Raw genomic sequence first — 23,704 nt, 5'->3', positions numbered from 1 at the left:
CTATCCTTCTATCCAGATCTATAATTAAACCTCACTTTAAGTCACCAATGTTATACAGTAATTGTCAAGATGACATGATTAACAATTAGTAGAATTTTTTTACTCGCCGAAGGCAGCAGCCCATGTGCCAGTCAAAGCACGACACGTGAGAACACCGCCCCCCCTCCACCTCTCCCCCATCACACCAATCATCCTTTCTATATGCACCTCTCCATCCCTCCACCAGGCTGTCTGCTGATGGCCAGAGGTGATTATTGACCACTTCAGGGTTAAAAAGGCGTTCACATAAACAGCCCCAAAGCCCAATCTGTGGGCCAGAGACATCACTGCTGACACCACCTGCTAAGCTGTTTTCACACTGTCTGGCACCAGCTACAGCCGTAGCTGTCACTCTCAAATGGTTATTGAGCACTTTCAGTAAAAAAGAAGGATAAAAAAAACACACACAGAAGAAAAGTAATAGCACCATGCCCTGCAAAATGTCACAAAGCTCTTTGCACTGCAGAAAAACACATATTCCTGCATTCAGCTGAGGGACAATGGGTTTGGAAAACACCAACGCAACTCATCCAACCAGTCCATATCTTGCATGTGCACACACGCTCACATGCACTCCCTCCGAGAAACACAAACGCCCACAGAAGAAGCCTTTTACACCCACAAATCATCTTAGGCAAGAGAGCATCACCACGTAGAAAGGTGACAAAACGTGACCCGCTCCAGTCAGCCGAGGCCGGCGGCGGCGGCAGAAACGCAAAGCCGTCAACAGCAATAGCACATTTTTTCAAATCAAATGTCAAATGAATACAACAGAAGGACAATAAATAATATCAGCGTTATGGATGAAGACATAAAAAGTGGCGAAATAGAAAAAGGAAAGAAAAAAGGGGGTGGGGGGTAGGAAGAGAAAGAGGGGTTTCCAGGAGAGGTGTTAACCTAGAAAAAAAGGGAAAGAGAGGGTGTGAGAAAAAGTCATGCTGTTGTTTTCACCTCGGCAAAGTCCAGAGCCCCCTGTAGATAGGAAAAAAAGGGTGAGGAAGGGGAAGAAGTAGAGAGGAGCAGGATTAGAAGTCAACATTCAGAGAAACACACACAGATACGACAGAAGGCTATAGGACAGATGCACATATAAACATACAAGAGAGTACAGTACACTGGCCGTGCACTTGGATGCCCTACCTGTTTGGCTGAGCTGAGAGGTGCTACGGCTCTTGCGCGACATGCCAACCATGGCCTGCATTTTGGCACCAATGCTGGAGCGCCTCTTCTTGTCGTCAGTGCCTACCGTGCCAACCGCCGTGTCCGACTGGCTGCCGTCCGTCTTCTCCAGGTTACACATGTCGCCGCTGATGCTTGTGCTCTTGGTAATGTTTATCCCGCCCGACGAGCCCATCTGCCTGTTTTTCATTTTGGATGCAAAGTCACTGTCAGCCACCGCCATTGACAGGGAGGGGGGGCAGGCAAGGACAGAGCGGAGAGGAGAGGAGAGGAGAGGACAGGGCAGAGGAGAGGAGAGGAGAGAGGAGGCCGAGTGGATGTGAAAGGAGAGATGGTGGAGGAAGAAACAGGAGGAGAAGAGAGGAGAGGAGAGAGGAGGACAGGGTAGAGGAGGACAGGAGAGGGACAGCAGGTGACAGGGTGTGGGGTGAAAAGGAGAAAAGGACAGAATTCAGGTCCAGGAGTTCATGACAGTTTATTACAGTATAGGTGAGTTTGGGGTTTAAGACTATCCATGCATCAGAAGATCAACCATTTTATATTCTTATGTATTTATGTAGGTGAGAACTGCTCATTTTTAAAGTTTCAACGTTATTTGGTCACTTTGAGCAGTAATAGTTGCCTTTTTATGTCTTTTTTTATTGAAGACTTGAACCAGACTGTGAGTCCACAGATCATTATAATCATTAGAAGTGAGAGTTTTGTGAGACAGGAAATCAGCAGCAGGGTTTTGATCATGATTAGCAGCTGGTGCTCAGTCTAGACATTTAATCAGTTGTTTGCTTGTAATTGCTTGTTAGGACTTTATATCTTCAGTAACTTTATTGCACTACCTTAGAGTTGTTCTTGTCAATGAATAAGATAACTTTTTTTAAAAAAGTTTAAATAAATTCATTATTCATGTTAACATGTGTCTTTGCCCTCTTTCTGGCTCATACATGAGAACAAAGTGCTCATAATGTCTGTGCTTTCAAGACATTACACATATTCATATTTCATGAGCTCAGGGTATATTTAACTTTACATTTGTACTTTTGGGCAAACTGAGTAACGTTAGTGTGAAACGACTCATGAAACCTTGTGATAAGATGCTAACATCTGTTTGAACTTTCAGTCAGTTGTTTGTTTTTTAGTTTAAAGATTCATTTCAGAGGAAACATCAAATGTGCCAGAATGAGCCAAAAGTTGGTAGATAATTCAACTTGCTTATGACTTGAAGATGACAGGAAGTGCAATTACATTCTGTCGGACACCTGCACTCCTCTGCTCTCTGCAGGTAGAAATGACTGTGCAACTTCTCTGGGCCCCGAGTCGTGACCACTCATTCAGGACATTGACTGTACACAAAAAGTTGTTTCTTCGCAGCATTATTCTCAAACTCTTCCTGTTTGAAAGGAAATAGGCCAGCGTCCAAATTAAGGTCTTATTTTAGCCCTGCCAGTAAAATTATCTTAAAGAGACAAATTACATTCTGTTTCATAGGTTCTGTATTCTTAATGGGATGAGTTACGTGTAGCGCCTCGGGCTACTGTTCATTAATTAGTGTCTCCACTGTGAAACGTGTCTTATAAAGAGGAGTTATGGAGAGACATGTCGACTGAAATGGGAGAAGAATAAATACATTTTGACAATTGACTCCATCAATTACTTCAATTAGGCTGCTTCGAATTCTGCTCTTTCATATTATATTAGACATTAGTGTTCAACTCTGTTGTATCAGAATCAGGGGAATCATCAGTATATATTGGGGATCATGTCCGACATGGTCAGGGTTTCAAAGTGCAGCATTACCTTGACAAGGAAGGTGAGCGATGCTTTTAATCTAAATGTTCTCCCCCTCGCTACAGCTTCAGCAGTCTGCTGTCCAAGTCCACCTGGCACACACACAGGCTGGTCCCTGTGTTTTCAAGTTTACACCACATTTAGTTTGGCAGCCGCTGGTGAAATGAGTCAGATGTGCTGCAGAATGAGCACACCTCATATCTCAGCCTGCAGTAAAGCCTTTTGTTTATGCCAGGGTCTAATGCCAGCAGGTTCTGTTATGGATCAGCCTGTACTTTCACACATAAATATTGAATGCTTATTGGGAGATTAGTGGCTTTGATCAGTAAAATGCAGCCCAGGAGCTTTGAAGCAGACTTCAAGCGCCTCAGCTCCTGACAACAGGACAGGGCTGATGTGCTACAGGTGACATTCTGAAATATGCTCTTTCACTATCATCACAGTGAGGCTGTATTTCATCTGCTCGGCTCACAGTGATAATGCTGCTGCTTTCATTACCAAATATCAGCTCGGAGGAGAGGTCAGGGGCACTGGGGCATTGTTACCTCCACCAGCCATTACCCACTGAGGTTAAAATGGATGAGCTCAGCTCAGTTCACAACCTTTCAAATGAAAATCCATGTTTTATGCAATCTTTCAAAATAACACTCAATAATTTAATATTTAATGTAATTTATTCCTCTATTAGGACAAATCATCCTCTAGTCTGCACTGTGTCAGTCAACATGTTTATATCTACAGTAGGGCAAGCCTGGACCTGAAACCACTGGTCTCAGGACAGCACCCAGAACAACTGATCAGATGGCTCTGTTTGGTCATCTCTATCTGCAACCAGAACCTTCTGGTCTCCTGGGACAGGTTTACTCAATGTTCCCAGAATCAGAGCCGTGAGAGATGATGCAACTTTAGTTTCTGTGCTCCTCACCTGGGGAAGAAGCTTCCTGAACCCCTGAGACCTGCTGACTCTCTCTGCTTGTTACATAATGCCCTTGCTTTGCCTTAACTGCAAACGTCTGAGATGGTTTCTTCCACTTTATGGAAGAAAATCTAATCTGAACAGAATCTTTCTACTTGTGTAAATTAACACACTCTTGGTTTTATGTTGGTTTGACCAGATTAAATATACAGTGTCACTCATAATTTATTGATGCTGTGGACATTTCTCAGTGGACTGATTATTGGCATGATTGTTACTGATCTAAATCATAACTGCTTTAATAAGAAATCTTATATTGACTTCACTTTAACTTGATTTAGAATAAATATTACTGAATAAAGTAAATCCACAGAAGGTTCTAGTTGCTGCTCTCATTACGGTAGCGCTGCTCCTCTCTGAACAGGTCTTGGCGCTCAGACCGGTCTCTGTGTTAAATGTGCCTGCTTGGAGAAATGGGACTCTCCAGGGATTTCTGATTTTCACCCTCAGCCCAAAGAACATAGTGTTCCTCATCATTCAGATTGCACACCATGCACTTTCATCTGAGCCGGGATGTTCCCAAAATAAAACAAAACAAAACACAAACCTGGATTTTTTTTCTTGTTTCTTGTGAAAATTGTGTTGACAGATTTAAATACAGCCTAAACAGACTGATTTAAAAATAACCATTTGAGGCCTCAATAAACAATATATCGAGTGTAAAGAATTTTTTTGAAGACCTCACCTTTATATAATAACAAAATCTATATAAATATATTAATCACTGTCTCACAGCTGCCTGCCAAACCTGCATTACAAAATCATTCAGAAACTCTGAAATGGGCTTTAAATGTGGTCAAAAACTTTAAACATTTAGTTATATGTTTTAACTAAACTCATAAATTCACTTGCTCAACCAGGAAGAGGAAGAAACGCTGCTCGCTGTATGAAAATGTCATTCAAGTCATTTTTTGCTGCCTCCTCTCCTCCTCTCATACTTAGCCCTTTCTTCTTGTTTGCCTTTCACAGAGAAAAATCAATGCTTCTTTATCAGGTGAGGTGGAAAAATCGGTTTCCATGGCAACTGTGCCCCCAAGCCAGAGCATTAGCATGCGTGCACGCCTGTCAACACGGGCGACAAAGTTTTTCGTCATAGAGACCCGAAGTGAGCAGAACGGAAGCGGTATACTGTAGATGAAAGTCTGAGTCTCGTGTTTTAACGTTTTGAAGCGTCGCGGTGGTCGGGTCTCTGCTGCCACTCACTAGACAAGCTGATGCTGAATGAACATCCCTTACTTTTTTTTCTTTTTTAGTGACGATCAGTCCCTGCCTGGTTGAAACACCAGTCTTTACTCGTGGAGGTGAAGAGGTGATGTGGGATTTAAACGTGCTCTGTGAAAGCTCCTTACATCCTGGAGACCACTGGTCATAACATCAGCTTAGAGCCGTGTGTGTGTGTGTATGTGTGCACGCACGCACTCGCCTCTTTGTGCAGCGGAGGCACCCATGCACTAAAAACACATATGGCTGCCACGACGATTGTACACCAAGCCAATTTGAACAGGCCTGTTTAATGTGTAGCAGATGTATATTTACACTGTGACCTCAATACATAGAAGATGAGTCATAAGTAAATGTATCTAGCAGCGACGTTTCTGCTGCATCACAACGCCTCGCCCGCTCCTACACGCAGATAAGCAGAGTAGTGATTACAGCTTTTATCACTTGCAGCAGGTAGCGTCTTATCCTTTATCCTCCACTGATGTCTAGACACATGATTGATTATTAGTCCGTATTTGCAGAATCGATCTCGAGGCTCTCATCGCGAGGCCCTATGCTGTTAACTGTTTAGGTCCATTGTACAGGCTGGAGCGAGTGTCCTCACTGGCTGGGGCTTACGTAACGGCACATGGAGAACAGAGGACCCTTCTCTTATCTCAGTGCACACAGCACATATCACACTGCTCGGCTCATGACATGGACACACAACAAATATTCTTCTCTTCTCAATTATTGATGGTTTTTGTGGTTTTGGTGCCACAGTTTCTTTTTTGAAGGTTCTCTTATAATTCACAAAATAAAAGCGTGTCATCTAACTGCTGCTCAAAGGTCAGTGACATATTCAGTAATGATGAGGAGTTTTCACTTGACAAGTGGGTAATATTGTAACTTTTGTGCACACTGGGGAAATTTCAGCAATTAAACAGAGGCTGCTGTAACGTCCTGACAAATTAATTATACAGTAAATGTCATTGTCTTTACTTCCTCTATGCTCTCTTTTATCTGGTTTTATTATTCTATTAAGCAGTTTGTGATTATTTTCTATCAATAAAATTATAATAGTAATGATCATTATTAGAATAAAATAGAATAGGAAATACTTTATTAATCCCTAGGAGGAAAATTCAGATCATCCAGCAGCTTACATAACCTAGAATAATATGATATTTGTGATATTAAATTATATAATAATTATTATTATAATTATTACAATGCTATTATTATTTGTTGTTTATTAATTTGCTTTCTTAAATACTGACTTTGGATTGGTTGTAGTAATTAACCTGCTGCTTACTGTAGCAACTTCCTGTGTCACTACTGTGTACAGCTATTTGCACTGTGTAAACGGTTACTGTTGATCATTTGATTTATTTGTAGCTTATGTTAACACCATTTTATGAATCATATTTTCTACTGAGCTTAAGCACACAGACACTGAGGCTATTAAAATGTTTAAACATCAGTGTAAAACAGCATTTTGTGACATATTGCCTTTTTGTTCACGGTGTCTGTGTGTGTGTGCAGCTTTAACACTAAGATGAACATCCTCAGTCAAGCAGAATGACTCATGTGGTTGTAAAGTGAGAAGTGTATATTATGGGTTTATACTGTAGCTGTCATGAAGGAGTTGATCACACAGGTGATAGGAGCTGTCAGTGTTGAACACTGGACTAATCCAACTCACTTTCAGTCAAGATGGAACATGATGATAAAACTGGAGAATTGTAGATGATGGATTCAAATGTATCTTCAAAATATAGTTTTCTATTTTAAAATCACATTAATAACAGTTTCCAGCCACTTTACTGAAAGTGAATGAACAGCTGGTTGACAGTGCACGTATGAGGGTCGTGGTGTTACAGAGAGAGGAAGTGAAATGTTCTTGGCACGTGTAGGAGCAGCTGGGAGAATGTGGGGGAGTTGGGGGTTGACAAGTTGCAGGTGCAGAGCGACAGGAAGCGTTTGAACGACACACACTGACAGACAACACACTGATGCAACATCTCAGCACTGAGCAGCACAGACAAACAGTAAAGCAACACAGACCACAGCCTCAGAGCGAAACCAACACACACCTGAATCTAAATCTGCAGGTGTGTGTGCGTACATTTTCGGTGGATCTGATCACATGTGCATTCAGCCTCCCACACATGTGTGATCCTGTTTGTTAATCACACTGTTCACGCTGCTGCAGCATTAATCACACATAAGAGGGTATAGCTTTTATCTCCATGTGTTTTCTCCTAAGTCCAAGGAGACGTTGAGCAGCACTGATGTCGGTAAGAAGTACTAACGTGGATCCTGCTGTGAATGTGATTTGATAGTGCAGACATCTTATTAGGAGAGAAGCTAAGCTTTTAGCCTGCTGAGGGACTCCAAATCAATTTGTTCTTGAATTTGCTCGACATACTTTTTATATCTATCAGCGCTCTTCAGAAATTAAACTATACTCTCTGGTGGCCACAATGAAACAGTGTCATGTTAAATATAGTCTTAACATATCAGAACCAAATTGTTCTGCATGCATCAACTGAAAGAGTGAAGATTTCCATACATGCATTCAGTTATGTATGTTTCGATAAGAGTTTTTCATAGTACAAAGTGAAACGTGAACATCTGATCAAACCCCTGAACTCTTCTAGTCTGCTCCATGAGACAAAGGTCACACTAATAAAATCCCTTAGCAAAGGTGGCAATGAGAAACATATCAACTCACTATCATCTATCATCTAATTGTCAAGAAATGTGTGGACTATTGGCCTTGGTTTTATCCACTCACGTTTGTGATATCACATATTCCCTGAGATTTCATTATAACAGAATGAATGAAGGCCAATGTCAGTCCTATTCCATTCACTTCTACTATACCTCACTGTATTTTCATTTTCCACAGAGCTTGCCTACTAGCTAGTCTGAACAAGAGAAACCTCAATGTCAACACTTTTGGACGGTTTGAAAATGGTAAAATATATTGACAGTAAGGTCTGTGAATTTGTTACTTCTTTAGAAGAAGCTATATATTTTTTTTCTATGCACCGCAGTCAACTTCCCCCTTTTCTTCCAGTTTAATCATGTAGTGAATAAAAGAAAGCATCATGTGTTAACAAGGCGCAGTTTGAGATCAGGCTGACACTCGTCTCATTAACCTACATACAGTACATATCCATCTAACCTCCACCGTCACCTCCTCACACTTTTGCATGTATTGTACACGCACACTGAGTTGCTTTATACAGGTTACTGTTTTTCTGCAGGAATAAATGCAACTGAACCTAGATTTAAGAAAAGGCTGATTTGAGTGAACTGTTGCATCTACTTAATCTTAAAGAGTAACTTAACACCAGACTGAACATCAGAGCTTTACCTCCTTATCATGTTAGAGATTCAAGCTTCAAGCCTGTTTTAGCTCCGACCACGGCCACAGCCGGAGGTTGGGTGAGATCAGAGGCGTTCGCTCTGGAACCAGTAAAACAACCACATGTTGGTGGAGTGCTTCACTCCAGCGAGGTGGGAGGTTAAACCACTGGAGGTCAGCAAAGATGAGAGTTTCAGGAGGTGTTAAGTTACTCGTTCATTGCTTGCTGTGTTGTTTCCATGTCCATCTCATCTGCTACGTGTGATGTGTGAGCAGGCGGCTACTACTACGGTTAACAAGGAGCAGTGCTACTCTACTTTATTACTGGAGAGAGGTTAACAGGACAAAAGTTATGTTATTATCAAGGATCAAGGGTGGAGGAAAGTGAGGACCGTCTCTCTGGGAGCTACAGGTCTGCATGTTGTTAGTGGGAGTCAGTTAGAGACTGTCACACACATGGTACCTGAGATCAGTCTCTGAGATACTCCTCTGGTGCAAGTCCTCTTCATTCTCCACCAAATCCTCCTGAAGCTCCTTGTCTGACTCTCCCTTCCCCCCCGCCTCCCCCCTGCCTCGCTGCCCTCTCCCCTCTTTACTGGTCCTTCTCCCTCCCTCACCCCCTCCTGCATCCTCCTCCTCCTGCACCTCTCCTAACTGCTCGTCCCCCTCCCGAGACTGGCTCCTTGATCGCAACTGGCTGAAGACGGAGACAGAAGCAAAGACAGCAGCACATGCAGAGCAGAAAGAAAGCCAAACAAAGTATAAATAACATCGACGGCAAGAGAGAAAAAAAGACAAACACAAAGAGACACTGCAGCCAAGTTCAAAAGCAGAGAGCAAACTGAAACGCAGACTTACACCAAAGACATGCAACAGTTTCTTTTTTTTTTGCTCTGACAATAGACAACACACAAAAATGCAGATATGTGTTTTCTTGTTTCAGTGTTTGTTGCCAGATTTGGACAAACTCCCCCCACCACCTGAGAGAGTTCAACCATTTGGCTCCAGAATTTGCTAAAACGGAGCCAAACCTGAACTCAACATGGTGAGAAAATGACAGACAGCACTAAACGGCTTCATTTTCCCCTTTTACTGTAGTTCAACCAAGTGCAAATGATTTCAGAGCTGAAATCATCTGGACGTGGCGACACAGGATGTTCTGTATGTATGCAAAGACAGGTTCACAGGTGCGGGAGATTTGTCCATTCCTGATAACAGTGTGATGTGGATTACAGAGTGAGACACACGTCGTTGTCCCCCCCGGTGTGGACAGGAGGCCTACCGGATCTTGCGATTTCCTTGCGGCCTCTCTGACTGGACAGACATGTAGCTCGTGCTGCTGAACCGAGAGGCACTACTGGTTCTCGACACAGCGGACACGTCGCTTACATCACTGTCTGAAGACTTGGCCGACAGGTTATCTGAGCCCCGTGGATCTCTGCCCGAGCGCTGCGGAGAGGACAGAACATGAACAAAACATCAGAGATTATTATCGTGCTGATGTCTAATGGCTCTGTGGTGGTGGCGGTGACTGGTGCAGCATGATACGCCACCACTGCTGCGTGGATAAATATTAAATGTTGCAGTGTTGATTCATGCTGCTCTTCTCAAAGGGAGAGACACTCGCTCTGGGTATTTAAAGGGTATGAGCTGCTCTGAAACACTGCGTGCATGCCTTTAGCTTTTTAAGGACAGCCTTTCTTGATCAAGATAAGTTCTTCGGCTGAAGTGGGCTCATGAATGTGAATAATGTCAACTTATTAGTGGTGCTCTCAGATGATGGGAAGAGAAAAAGGGGGAGATGTTGCTGTTACATAAGGCGTGTTAGGTTGTGCCTTTTGAAAGGTCAGAGTTTAACCTACTTCAGTCAAATATATCAAAGAGTGAGAACATGTAGTAGAGAGGTTCACGGCTGAGAGCTGAATATGAAGCTCTTCATGACGGGTTGAATCTGTCAACATGTTGGTGCTTGTCTAAAATACACTTTTAATACTTTATTATTAAAGTTTATACAGGCCAGACAGTCACACCAGCATGTGGACCCAGTTCGTTTAGAAACTGAATGAAGTTGTTCAAATTCTTAAACCTGTGTATAATTAATCAAACAGTCAATCTGGATCTGTTAGAGCTTAAGCAGAGCTTCCTTTGTGTCATAGTGCTAATGCAGTCACCTGAAACCGATCCACAGTATAATGTGACAGATAATGTAATGGATATATAATTTACAGTGGTGAAAATGAACTCTACCTTAACTCTTGTATAACCATTATATATTATTAGAGTAATAATAATCCACTTGTGACTAATGCATGATTTTATCTATGATTTGTTTGTGTATATTTTCACTGTAGTCCAATTTGAATCCTGGACACCATATAAATACACTGACATTCAGTTGCACAATGATTTTCTCTATACTTAGCTCTTAACAGAGGCTTCCTCGGAAGATCGGTACTAACAGAGTTGGCATGTAAAACATCCTCTGTGTGTGTTTTTAGTGACATGTTTACAGGAAAAGAACCTGAGCTGAGTGTTACAGTAACTGTTTTGTATTAGTCTGCGGTTTAAGAGCAGTAGATCAGACGTCCAGGGAGCGTTGTTGTCAGTGACACTTCCAAGAAAGATAACATTCAACAGATGAGGCCAACTCATGGTTTAATCTGCTTTTTATAGACTCCTACCAAACAAGTTGGCTGCTCCTAATGCAATAGTTTTCATAACAGTGACTTAAAAGGAGAGCTGGTCACGGAGTCTTTCTTTGTCTTGTTCATCTTGGCCCAGACGGCAAGGAGACACCAGACCGAAGCTGAGCTCTCTAAACATGCCGAGGACATCTGCAGAGCGGAATAGTAAACACTTGACTCTGCACACACTCCCTGTCACATTCCTTGAATTTACGATGGAAAGCTTTTTTCACCAAATATTCTCATTATAATTCTGTCTGGCCATGCATGTGCAAGAGACATGTTGTCACTATGTTTTCAAATGTATTCTTCCATTAAATAGTCACGAAAACTGCATGCATTTATACTGCACTGTTGCTTACTGTACTGTATGTATATGTTTTGCAATTTGGGTTCAGTGACTCTTTCAAAAACAACTGACCCCGACTCAGTGTTTTTCAACCTCAATTTAATGATTAAATGTGAGTGTTTATTAGTTTTCATGTGTTTGTGTGGCTCTGTTTGTGTGTTCATGTGCACTGTGCAAACACCAATGCCCATGCGCAGTATGATGTTGATATGTGCATGTGTACATGGTTGACTGCCTTCACAATGTGCCATATGGCCTGCGCACAGTGCAGCCATGCAAACAGTAAACTGTAGGTGCATGTGTATTTTTTTTTTGCTGGAGTAGTGAAGCAAACATCCATCATACATCGCTGCGTGCTTTTACCTTGTGGTAATCCTGCTCCAGTCTGGAGTCGGAGCCGGCTCCCTGCTTGTACTTGTTCATCTTCAGCTTCATCTGCCTGGTCCTCTCCTCCATGTCCATACCTACACACAGAGAGACCAGAGTCAGATGGCGGCCGATACGGTGAGGGGAGAGCCTGATGGGAGGACACACTGTTATGGTGAGAGACGAGTTTCTGCTGAGCTATGAGCCATGAGCCATGACGAGGACAGATCTAATGGGGGAAAAGCTGAATGGTCGGCCATTGTAACAAAGAAACACATACACAAACACAAAATGCTGACGAGTAAAGGTAAACTGCATAACGTATTAAACTGGGTCATTTGTATCCACTTGTGTCCCAAACCCAGGCCGAATAAACTTCGTAGAAATTAATCAATAAATCAGATCTTTATTGCACAGTAAAGGAATTTTGAATGCAGAGCCTAATAACTGCAGTGAACAAGATGTACTACCTCTATGTCTGCAAACGTACATTTTACCTCAGATTTTAGTCAAATGCCAATTCCTTGACAACAAATGCAATGATCGGACTAACTGGTCGACGCATCCAAACTGCAGGACTTAGAAATCCACAATTTTTTGTCATTTCAGTGCTTGGTAGAGTCACCACATCATTCTGTTTGTCCATCTAATCTTTTCCTGAATTCAATTTAGGCCCTCCACTTTGTACTGCATGTTTTATATTTTTGCAGTCACAATTTGCACTATCCAAACAACGAGCCAGCAAACCAAGCTAAACCTTGCTTTGTTACTAATGTGACAATAAAACGACCAAATAACACCTCATAGAAAATACTTCCTGCTGGAGCTGCTACATGTCTTCTTCTCTGTGAAACCAATTATCGAATGCCACCGAGTGTTAATGTCCCTGCTGGACCTGCGCCTCCATTCTCTCCACTTGCTCTCTGTCTCTACTTTTGTGTCATATGATGCCAGTGGTAAAGTGAAGGTGGATGCACAGGTAGTCGTGCCATGCACACATACAGTATGCCAACAGCTTTGCATACACACACATACACACACACATACAAAACAAAACAAGCAAGACAGGCTAGGAGCAAATGAATGGCTGCACAGGTGAGGAGAGTGATTTTTTTTTTATCACCATCCTTTTCTCTGCCTGTCTCATGAAGTGTTTATCTACAGCCTACACACTTCCACATCTACACTTTTCTCTAAATGACATGACTTCATGTAAGAGGCGTTCAGTGACCCGCTTGTTATGACAAGATGTAGCATCTATTGTTCTGTAATGTTTGTTTATCTACAAACGTGTGATTATGTTGATCAACTCATGTCGTTATTCTGCTTTTTTAATTACACTCAGAGTATTCGGACTGTTGTGTCTTTAAGCTCACTGCCTCTAGAATGAAACAATGGCTATGAGGTCACAGCTGCAACTTTATTCAGTCATTTGTCGTCCTTCACAGTGACATCAGATGAAAAGTACAGGAAGTGCTGGGTTTTTGAGACATAGCATCCCAATACAGAGGAAAAACTTGTCTTTTTCTCCACCTGCAAACCTCACAGTGACAACAAGACCAAAGCCTCTGCTTTGAAAATTGGGTCAGTGTATAAAACTGACTGAACATTTTTTGTTAGGCCTCTGGGATAGACACAATGCATTTTGCTGAGAAATGCTAAATATCACTACATACGATGAATTTTGTTAGTGTGTGTGTTCTTGTCCATGAAAATTACAGCATTTTCAGCTTGGTCCAGCTGCAAGGACGACGAAGCGTATAGTTTAGGAATTGCTGTGGTTTACAGACAAAGACCAGCAGTTTCAGGGCAAAGAACGTTATTTGACACTGATTGTCCACTGATTGCAGGCTGAAGACTTTCTAAAATCGTGATAGTATGAAACATGTCAACATGTCTTGAATGTCAGCTGTCAGAACTCTAACCTCATAGTCATTGTTTTATTTGAAAACAAAGTGGAATTCATTCATATGTTTCTTTTTGACTGCTGTGTATCTGTAAGAGACTCCACAGAGAAGTTATCCCAAACACAGAGAATCTTGCTGTGGCGCAGTAATATCAAGTTTTTGCTCCTAGGTAAGAATGACCAGAGTGTCTCAATGCCAAGACCTGGTGCTAACCCTGACATCATGTGTTTGACCATGACCATGCTGCTATGAACTGTAAGCCAACACAGTCTGCCCACAGCAAAATAAAGGAGTGCCAAATGAGAAAAAAAAAAAAAACAAGCCGGAAGCATTGTCCACAGAATGGAGGCGAGCGAAGCAGGAAAAGAAAGAAGAGACAACTCAGATGAGGAGGGGGGTGGGTGGGTGGGTGGGTGGGGGAGGGCAAGCCAGGAAGACATACAGAGTGAATAAAAGTAGAAGAAGAAGAAGAAGAGAAGGCAGAGTCAGGACAGGAAGAGGGGGGAAAGGAAGAAGAAGAAGGGACAGACCTGAGTTCGTCCAACTTGGTGAGTCCGTGTCTTCTGGGATCACATCACAGAATGGACAGACACAGACAGAGGAGAGGAAGATGGATGTGAGAGGATGCACGAAGGGTAAAGAGGGGAGAGGAAGACGGAGGTGGAGAGGGAGGTCAGAGGGAGGGCGACGCCATCACCGTGGTCACCGAGTATGCCGAGTTTGGAGAGGGGGGGGGGGGGGGGGGGGGTCAGAGTGAGGAGGAAGAAGAGGAGGATGGAGGGTCGGGAGGGGGGAGACGACACGACACAACAATACGACACGACAATGACAAAACAACAGGCACAAGAACACACAAAGAAAATCATAGAGTACACCAAGAAACACCAAGAACACACAAACTCCACCATGGGCACAGCGAGAAGTCAAAAAAGGGTGCGAGGCCAGGAGAGGCTGAGGTAGAGGCTTTAGAGATACGTTATTAGAAATCAGAGAAAAGGAGGGAGAGGGGGGAGGAAGGTTTGGGAGGTGAGGTTCTGTGCTCTAAAGGAAAAAAAAGAGCTGAAACAGTAAAGAGATGTTAATGTTCCAGCCAGGCCAGATAGAAACTGGAGACCTCTGAGGAGAGGAGGGGAAAGAGGGGGAGAGGAGAGGAGAGGAGAGGAGGTGGATGTCACTTGAGGCTGCATGGGGGCAACTGTGAGGGAGACAGCCTGGAAAAATAATGTGAAAGAAAGGATAAGAAAAAAAAGAAAGAAAACAAAACACAAAAACAACACAAACTGAAAGCACAGAGCAGCGAGCACACAAAAGAGAGAGCCGACTACCTCACAGAGTTTCAGCAAGATATGTGAAAATTGAGAAACCTGAGTAGAGCGCACACACAGACACACTTAAACACGCACACAGGCATCAGCAACAGTATCATTCAGAAAGAAGGTTATACAACCACGCAGACCGCCTGCTTTCACGCAGCTCTGTTGCTTCCGATTACATATTTTCCTTCGATTCACATTATTCATGTTCTTCCTCCCTCCCTCTCTTCCTTCCTTCCGTGCAGCCCCGCTGAGATCCATCTCTTTATCTCTCCAAGTATGAACTGTGCTTTAATTTCTCTATCAGCAATCAGGACACTTTCTTTCTTGTGTGTTTTGTTCTGAAGTAAGCAGCAATCGCTCCAGGACACACAGCCCACCACGCCCCCCCCGTCAGAGTCAAGCTGCCCATCCGCCTCACCTCCGTCCAGGAGTCTGAGTCCAGGCCAACACTCTATCAGACTTCATTTTCATAGCCCCTTACACAGAATTAGCATTTAGCTCAATTAGTACTTCATTAGGGTGAATAATGAAGTGTCACATGAATTAAAAGACAATGTGGGACATCTGCCTCAACAGCTTTCATCTCTTTGTGGCAGCCAACATCATCTCATTAAGGAATCAAATGAAGATCAAGAGAGCAAGTGTTTTTTTTTTTTTGCATCATGTAGGTCATCAGGATAACGGAGTGACACATGAAAGCAGAGGTGGAGGCGAGCGCAACACCAGAACGAGTTAGAGCGGAGAGGTCTGGTGTCGTGTGGGCTGTGGGTATGAATGCACCGTGTTCGATGTGGCACGAGACGAGTGCTTCTGAATGACAGATGACTCAAACACTTGAGCTACTCCAGACACAACAGCCACGACTTCATCTTAGTGTTGCAGACAGTTACAAATGGTTGATTCAGAGACAATGAGGTTGTTGAAGTAGATGGTGTCTGCACTCTGTGAAGGGACCTAAATATCCACAACAATAGACACAAGCCATTGTTTATAATTAAGGATTGTTGGGTGTTAAAAAGTAGCTCAACCGCTATTACAATTATCAAAAGCTTGGATGGGTTGAGACTGAGACAACATGGTGTTCAGCTCTAGTTCAGTTTAATGCCAAACATTCAGTCCATCACACATGATGCAATAAGAGTCTGTGATTTATAAAACATCAGACAGAACTAACGCAACACTGTACTGTACATTGTACTGGATGCTTGTGTTCCTTTAGGCTGATGAACAATTCAGTTTCAGCACAATTATTTCTAATTCTTGGACATAAGTCAGAAATACACATGACTGTGATCAGGCCGAGCTAAAGAGACAAACACACCAAGAAACTGAGGCTGAAAACTAAAGAGAAGAAGAAAGAGCAACTGACTGATGACTGGGCCTGAGTCTGCTGACGGTTTAATTACAGCCTCAATCTCAGTCGAGGGTCCTTGTTAACCCACAACACCAGACCAGACTATATGTCACATGCAGAAACACATCTAAATGTGGGAATGAAAACAGTAAATGCCCTTTAAAGTATCATCATCCTTTTATTCAAACTGTATGAAATGAATGACTTGCTTGAAAAAAATGAACCTGAACCAGTTTTCAGGCTGCACTGCAAAATCACATCAAGAAGGAAGAGACTGGAAAACAGAAGGGCGCCACCCAGAGGCCAACTTGGGAAATCATATTAAATATTTCTGCTGGCCAGTACAAAACATATAAAGCATGCTTCCTTTGTTGCTTATATAAGCAGGAGGACAGCATGGTTCTAGTCTAGTCCCTGTTGTAATCCAGCTGATTACACATCACACTGATTATGGAGGACAGCATAGAAACAACACACTGAGTGCATGAACAATAAGCGACCCAGTACCTTTTGTAGTACAAACTTTAGTTTGAAGGCTTAAAACAAGCAGGATAAAATAAAAGACCACTGTGGGTAACATCAGCGTCTTTGTTAGCTCAAATACTGTAGTTTTCTAAAAAATAATAACTTAGTCTTCCATGATTTTAACTCCATTGCTTTGTTTGTTCAGTTACATTATATTTGATAAAGTTTGCTTTGCTTCAGGTAAAAATAAATATTATCCACTTTCATGCTGTATAAAAAACTCATGGCATTGTGATGCTGCCTTGGTAATTGTAAACCACAAATTAGTTGGGACGAGGCTTCTGACAGAGCAGAGGTCTTGCTTACCCCGCCTTTAAGTGGGCTGGTTATTGTTCATGCTTTGACGAGGCACAAATCTCCACCCACACACACACACACACACACTAACTAACCTGTGTCAGTGAGGGAGGGGTGTGGCTGTGTCCCTCCATCAGACAAAGAGCCATTCAGCCCTCGCTGCTGGTCCTCCCATGTCACCTCTACAGCAAGACATACACATGCGCGTACACATACACGTACACACACACACATACAGACTGACTGCTTTGGACACTACATGATTTTGATGTGCCTTGGATTATCAAGGGAGCTTTTTGTAAATCCCAGTAGAAAACATGATGCTAAATCACTTTCCTTGCATTTTCTTTTAAACCTTTAGCTGTTTTATATATCTTACTACTCAATTACATTGTGTATATATTGTGTGTAGTGATATTAAAAAGGAACAAAGATGCGTAAAAAAGCAAGAAAAAAGACCTCTTTGCCACTTCAGCACTGAAATCATGGACAGCTCCTCACCAAACAGTGTGAACTTTGCTCCATCTAGTGGCCAAAAGAGGTAACAGTCTCTGAGGTTCTCAAAACAAGACATTATACTCTGCTGCACGTCACCAGCAAAGTTAAATGAAATTAATCCAGGAAACATTACACCCTGGTATTTTTTTTTTCTTTACTATGATCAAATGTGAGCTCTGATGCAAAAATATCTGACATATGACTTACTTAATGTCTGCAATTGCCAGGTTTAGAGGAGCACTCTGTAATTTAAATGACTGGCAATTTCATAATGGGAATTGAGCGCTCTGTGTTTGTGAGGTGGAAATGACCTGAATTAATTTTTTACCGTACCAGAGACTTGAGGCCACGCTGGAGCCAGAGAGGGACAGGCCAGCAGAGATCACAGCAACAGCACTCTGAATGTATTAGCATCAGTTTAGCTTCATGCAGTGTAAACCTACTTTCTTCACTCCCAGTTCACTCAATAGAAACACACTGAAAATCAGCGTATACCACAGGCTGAATGTGGACAAAGGGAAGATGAAAGAAAAGGACAACTGAAGTGCACTATGGTCAATAAGAAGGAAACCGTTGAGAGTAGCTGAGCATCAAGAATCAGAGCTACAAGTGAATGCCACACACAGAGAGCTTGTATTAACTGAAAAAAACCCACACAGCAAAGTCACACCACCACACTGCTCAGAGGACTTGCCTTTCCTCCCATTTACCGGTGGACCTTGGGGTTTTTCCTCACAGTCTGCTGCTAGTAAAGAGACAGATGGACGCTCATGAAATAACCGAACCCGCAGTACTGTAAGTGACATTAATACGGCAACTCGTACTGTATGTGCTCATACTGTACATACACACACAGCTGATACCAAACACTACAGTACTTTGCACATAATCTCTACAACACACAAATGTTAAGAGCATTTGATAAATTATACGATACACTGTGTGGTTACAATGAGCACAATGCATTTGTTATTGTGCTCATACTGCAACATACAGTACAACCTTCCTGCAGCAGCATTCGTCGTGCAGAATATCACTCGCTCAGAATCCATCCAGACAACTTCAAAAACACAATGTGGCTTTTTTTTGGGGCCGTACATGAGTATCCAGTGAGTCATTGAGCACAGCAGCCATGACAGTGTTGAGTAATAGCAGCACACAGTCAAAGGACAGAAACAAGCCACGTAAACAGATGGGAAAGTAGGAAGTGCAAACCGTGGGGAACTCCAGTTGCTGCCAACAGTCTGGCTGTTCATTCAAGCCTGTGCATGAATGTACTGTACACCAACATGTACTGTACATCGCTTTTATCCAAGAAACAAAATAAAATCAGCTTGTCCTTTAAACTACATTTGGTTTATTGTGAATAAACCTGGAATAATTATATTTACTATTAAGAAAGAAAATCGAGCAGCACGGCAAGAGGCTTAAAGGCTGTTTCTCTATTAATAAACACACCTGGGCGGCCATTTTGGGGTTCAGATGCCCCAAGTTCCTCCCTTGCTCCCCCTTAGGAGTTGCAACAAATACAGTAAACACAAGAGAATTAGATGTGTAAATGTTTCAGAGCTGAGCGGTGAGACAAAAAGGTGGCATGGATTTTAAAATCCAGCTCCTCTCGGAAAACAACAAATGGCAACAATATGAATCCAGTCCAGAAAAACTTGCACGCGCACACACACGCACACACACATCCTTGCACATATTTGCATTACATAATCTGAGTGCCATACGGCTCTGTGGGAGCTACAGCACAAGGTCAGATCAATACCTCCCCCCACTGCCCACACTTTGCCACTGTCCTGAAGCAGTACAGTGGAGAGATAGTGAAAGAGATACACATAGAGAAAATAAAGAAATAAGAAGGAGAAAGTGAGAGACGGACAGAGAAAGGGAAAGAGAGAGAGAGAGAGAAGAAGGAGAGGACAGACTGCCTGACAAAGAAGAACAGAAAAAAGGGAGATTAGGTCAGGAATCAAGAGGAAGAAGGACGGTTGCAGATAAGTGACAGAGAAGTCCAGACAGAGCTTCAGAGTGATAAAAAAGATGGCACAGATACAGAAGAAGGGCAGGACCGATAGGGAGAGCAAAGGAGAGTGTAAGGAAGATGCAGAGAGAGCTGGGCTGGTGGCTGGCGGCTGTACAGAAGACAGGGAAGCCCTCATGGACTCTGACAATGATGAAAGAGCTCTGCAAGTTCTTTGACAAGTTCTCCAGAGCTGCAAGAGCTTTCTCTCCCTCCCTCCGCCCCACTCCCTCTATGTCTTTCCCTCCGATCACTGCAAAGCTAACACCGTTCTTTGTTTTTTTTTCCAAAGAGTCATTCGGAGACACAAGTGAAATAATCACTGCTTTCATCACAGTACACATCACAAGTTGCGGCAACAACACATAAACATTTGATAGAGGAGTGCTGAGGAACATGACTGACTTCAAATGTCACTTTTGTGGTTGTGAGGATGTGGAAAAGTTCTCTGGCTTAATCATTTATCAAAGCCTGGAGGAGGGTTCCCCGTTTGCAGACACAGTGTGTGTCTGTGCAGCTTCAGAGAAGTATCTCAGCAGTCCAAATAATTAAACACATCAATAATGCCCAAATAAATAATAATAATATCCAGAGTAGAGCTCAAAACAAAGACACAGGGAGGCAACATTTGAACACAACACTGGTTCTATTAATAGCAGGGTCCAGACAGAGCTATAGGTTAGTACGACACGGTGGCACAGGACACCTCAACTGTACATTCAACAGAGCTGCAACAGAGGGAGGCTTCAGTAAGCTCAGCCACCCGCCGTTGCAGACAGGGTTTCGGCCTTCAGAGTGAGGTGTGGCTCGGTAAGCACTCCCCCAGTCTGAAAGGCTAAACCCACACAATCAGCTACAGACCTTCACAAGGCTCTGTTCCTTCGTCTCCATCTTCTGAGAGAGAAATGGAAAAGGAACCGAGTGCAAATGTTATGGATGGAGGGTAAAAGTAAACACATATAAAACAAAAAAATCCTTGCACTTATGATATCATCTACTGTATAGCTTTCAAGAGCAAATATGTGAAGCAGCTGCTGTAAAACCAAAGCTCCTCCGCCGGCCCAAACAGTCGGGCCACCATATAAAAACTCTATCATCATTAGATACTGAACAGAATCAGACTACCGCACTGATAAAAACACGTCGTCCCTCATCATACATGTCTCTGAGTCTCTCCGTAGACAGAAAGCCTGTGATGCAAGCAGAAAAACAAGCAGGGGACTTACTTCTCTCCTTCCCTGTGGGCGGAAGCTGCGGTAGTTGTCGTCCTCGTCTACTGGACATGGGCGTACTGGTGGGACTGGTCTGGACTGATCCACTACGAGGATGCGCCCTACATGACAAAAAAGTGGTGGACACCGAGGTTAGACATGAGTAAGGACGAGAGCAGGATGGTGGATGGGCCGGGGCAGGGCCGTGTCGCACCCATAGCACAGTGTGAGAGGGGTGAGAGAAGAAACTTTCACAGAAGACAGAGAGAGATTCATTTGAGAGCAGAGATGTGAGTAACATAGAAAGTATAGCTATTCCCTACTCTGAAGAGGTGATACGATTTAATCCACTTAACTAGGATCACTCATTACTTTAGTTAACACTCCCACTCCTTTTCGGACATGAAAAATCAAATTATTTTCATTTTTCATGTCTTGTCTTTGTAAAGTATCTATTTGTTATGTCCATTACTGTATTATTTCTTATTTCTTTTAACATGTCCGAAATAAACTAAAACTAACTAACTAACATATAGGCTCCTGTGTGTTTGGATATACAGTAACAGGAGGTTATTAGGGACTGCACTAAAGCATAGGGTAACTAAGAGAAACTGACTAATTCAAACATTATAACATGTCTTGGATCTCCAGATATAAAACCGATGCACACAGCAATGAAGTTTGGCACATGGCATGGGAGTGGAGGGATACATCAACTGTAGGGAACTGAGCTGCAATAAAAGATGCCAGGTGTGAACCGCATGTACAGTCGACTCATCAAGCTGCAAGGAGAGAGAGAGTTCAATGCAGAGACAGCAGACTAGTGCGACCATGCGTTCAGACTGTCCCCAAAAGGCTTGAAATCACACAAAAGAAAGAAAAAGTAAAACAAACAAAATGAAACATAATGCCATCACAAGATAAACGGCATCAGTTGATGTTAGTAATGAAATCAAAAGTAAAAAGTCGGCCCAACACTGCTATACTCACGCAAGCGTATGAGCAGTGTGTTCCAAATCAAAACGAGTCAGCACGCTACTCTACGGTGTCGGGGGGGGTGGGGGTGGGGGGGTTGTCGTGCCTGGGACATGTGTAAAGAAAATACAGCACCGTTGCTTTTGGGGACAAAACACAAAGGCTTGGTGGGTGGTGGGGTAGTTGTGAGGGGGAGGTGAGGTGAGGTGAGGTGGGGTGAGGCGGGGTGAGGCGAGGCGAGGCAGGGGAGCAGGGTGTTGGGAGGGAGGCAGGTAGGTGACAGTGATGTAGTTGTTCTGGTTCATTCGGTGAGTTAGTCAGGCTCGGGGTGGGTGGGAGCTCATGGGACGGGGTCTCTACTGGTTTAGTCCTACAGAGGTATTAGTTATGCAAAGAGGTGGAGCTGCTCTGGGGGCAGAAATAATGTGATTGGTTGGTTTACACCTCAGTGTGGGAGTTGGGAGAGTAATCCCCTGGTTTGTCGCTTGACTTCTAGATTAGCAAAAGAGATTATTTGTCATTTGTTGAAAGAGAAATCTACGTATCGTAAACTGTCTAATAATAAACTACAGGTATTTGGGTAAGCTGGTTAGCAGGGCTGACCTCAACATGTTTAGATGGTTTAATCCCAGTTACCAGAATAAAATTTGGTTTAATGTATTCACTGGTTTTACTTCTGTTAATGTTACTTGGCCAAAACACTGTGGTTTCCTCCATGTACTTATTGATGCTTTAAACCCAATGCTTAAATTATTTCTCCCTCCAGAGTAGGCACGCCTCAGGGAAATTATCGTACAACTACAACTCTAGTTTGCTTCTGTGTTAAGCTTGTTAGCGTCTCCGATCTGGGTCACACCTCGTCAAGGCAGGTGAGGGGGGGGCGGACCTCCCAGATGGCAGAGACGGCATGGACCTCATGAGCGAAGAGTCGTGGGGGCGTTCAGTGGAGCGCGAGCGGGATGTGGGGCGCTCTATAGTGGGCCGCTGGTCTGCAGAGCGGGACCTGCTGTGATACTCGTGTCTATCCATGGCTCCGTGGTTCCTACAGAGGTTATTGAGAGATAGGCAGGCACTCAGTGGGACCCCAGCAGGGCGGGGGCAGCGCCCCGGCAGTGTGGAGGGCAGAGAAATTTGTTGCACCCTCAAAATTCCTCTGAGGTGCATGTGTTTCAGAGTTACACCTGTTGTTATTGCATGTTTTAACCCATTCATTACAAAACACATTCATTAATTAACTTACTTTTTGAGATCATATCAAGTGTTCTTTGAATTTCTAAATAACACAATAGATCTAAGTGCAGTTCACATGATACTTATATTTCAAAGGAGGTTTAATCGAAAGCAACTGGACTTAGTTGTTTGTCTAGGAAGACGTTTCACCTCTCATCCAAGAGGCTTCATCAGTTCATGTACGCAGCTGACCAGGCTGGGACTGGTCCAACTATCTGGTGTGGAGACTCACTATTTAACCTCTTGTGTGGGCGTTTCACAAGGGTGATGATGTCACTGGTTCCCTTTTGTGCTCCAAGTGCCAACGACAGTCGTTGGAGTGACAGTCGTTGGTGGGAAGTTGGTTTCGACTTCGTTAGTGCCCTATTGTGTTCTAACGACAGTCATTGGAGTCACTTGCCACTTGTGGACAGT

General features: G+C 43.1%; 1 protein-coding gene across 4 annotated transcripts in view; it reads right to left on the bottom strand.

Annotated features, from left to right (window-relative positions):
• Window positions 1-23,704, bottom strand: part of rims2a (regulating synaptic membrane exocytosis 2a) — a gene marked incomplete at both ends in the record, with an annotated part of 135,094 nt that overhangs the window by 14,956 nt on the left and 96,434 nt on the right. For 2 of the 4 annotated variants that reach the window (XM_083990459.1, XM_083990458.1), the window contains 5 exons: window positions 1,180-1,424; window positions 9,835-10,001; window positions 11,949-12,049; window positions 21,101-21,207; window positions 22,917-23,102. In XM_083990459.1, the coding sequence (XP_083846585.1) occupies window positions 1,180-1,424; window positions 9,835-10,001; window positions 11,949-12,049; window positions 21,101-21,207; window positions 22,917-23,102 (806 nt within the window). Of the gene's footprint in view, window positions 1-1,179; window positions 1,425-9,015; window positions 9,250-9,834; window positions 10,002-11,948; window positions 12,050-14,388; window positions 14,422-20,735; window positions 20,769-21,100; window positions 21,208-22,916; window positions 23,103-23,704 lie in introns of all 4 variants that reach the window. The other 2 variants (XM_083990456.1, XM_083990457.1) reach the window with 2 other exon arrangements.

This window comes from Trachurus trachurus (genome assembly GCF_905171665.1).
Source record: "Trachurus trachurus genome assembly, chromosome: 16".
Taxonomy (NCBI): Eukaryota; Metazoa; Chordata; class Actinopteri; order Carangiformes; family Carangidae; genus Trachurus; species Trachurus trachurus.
This window is presented reverse-complemented; position numbering and strand designations above follow the sequence as displayed.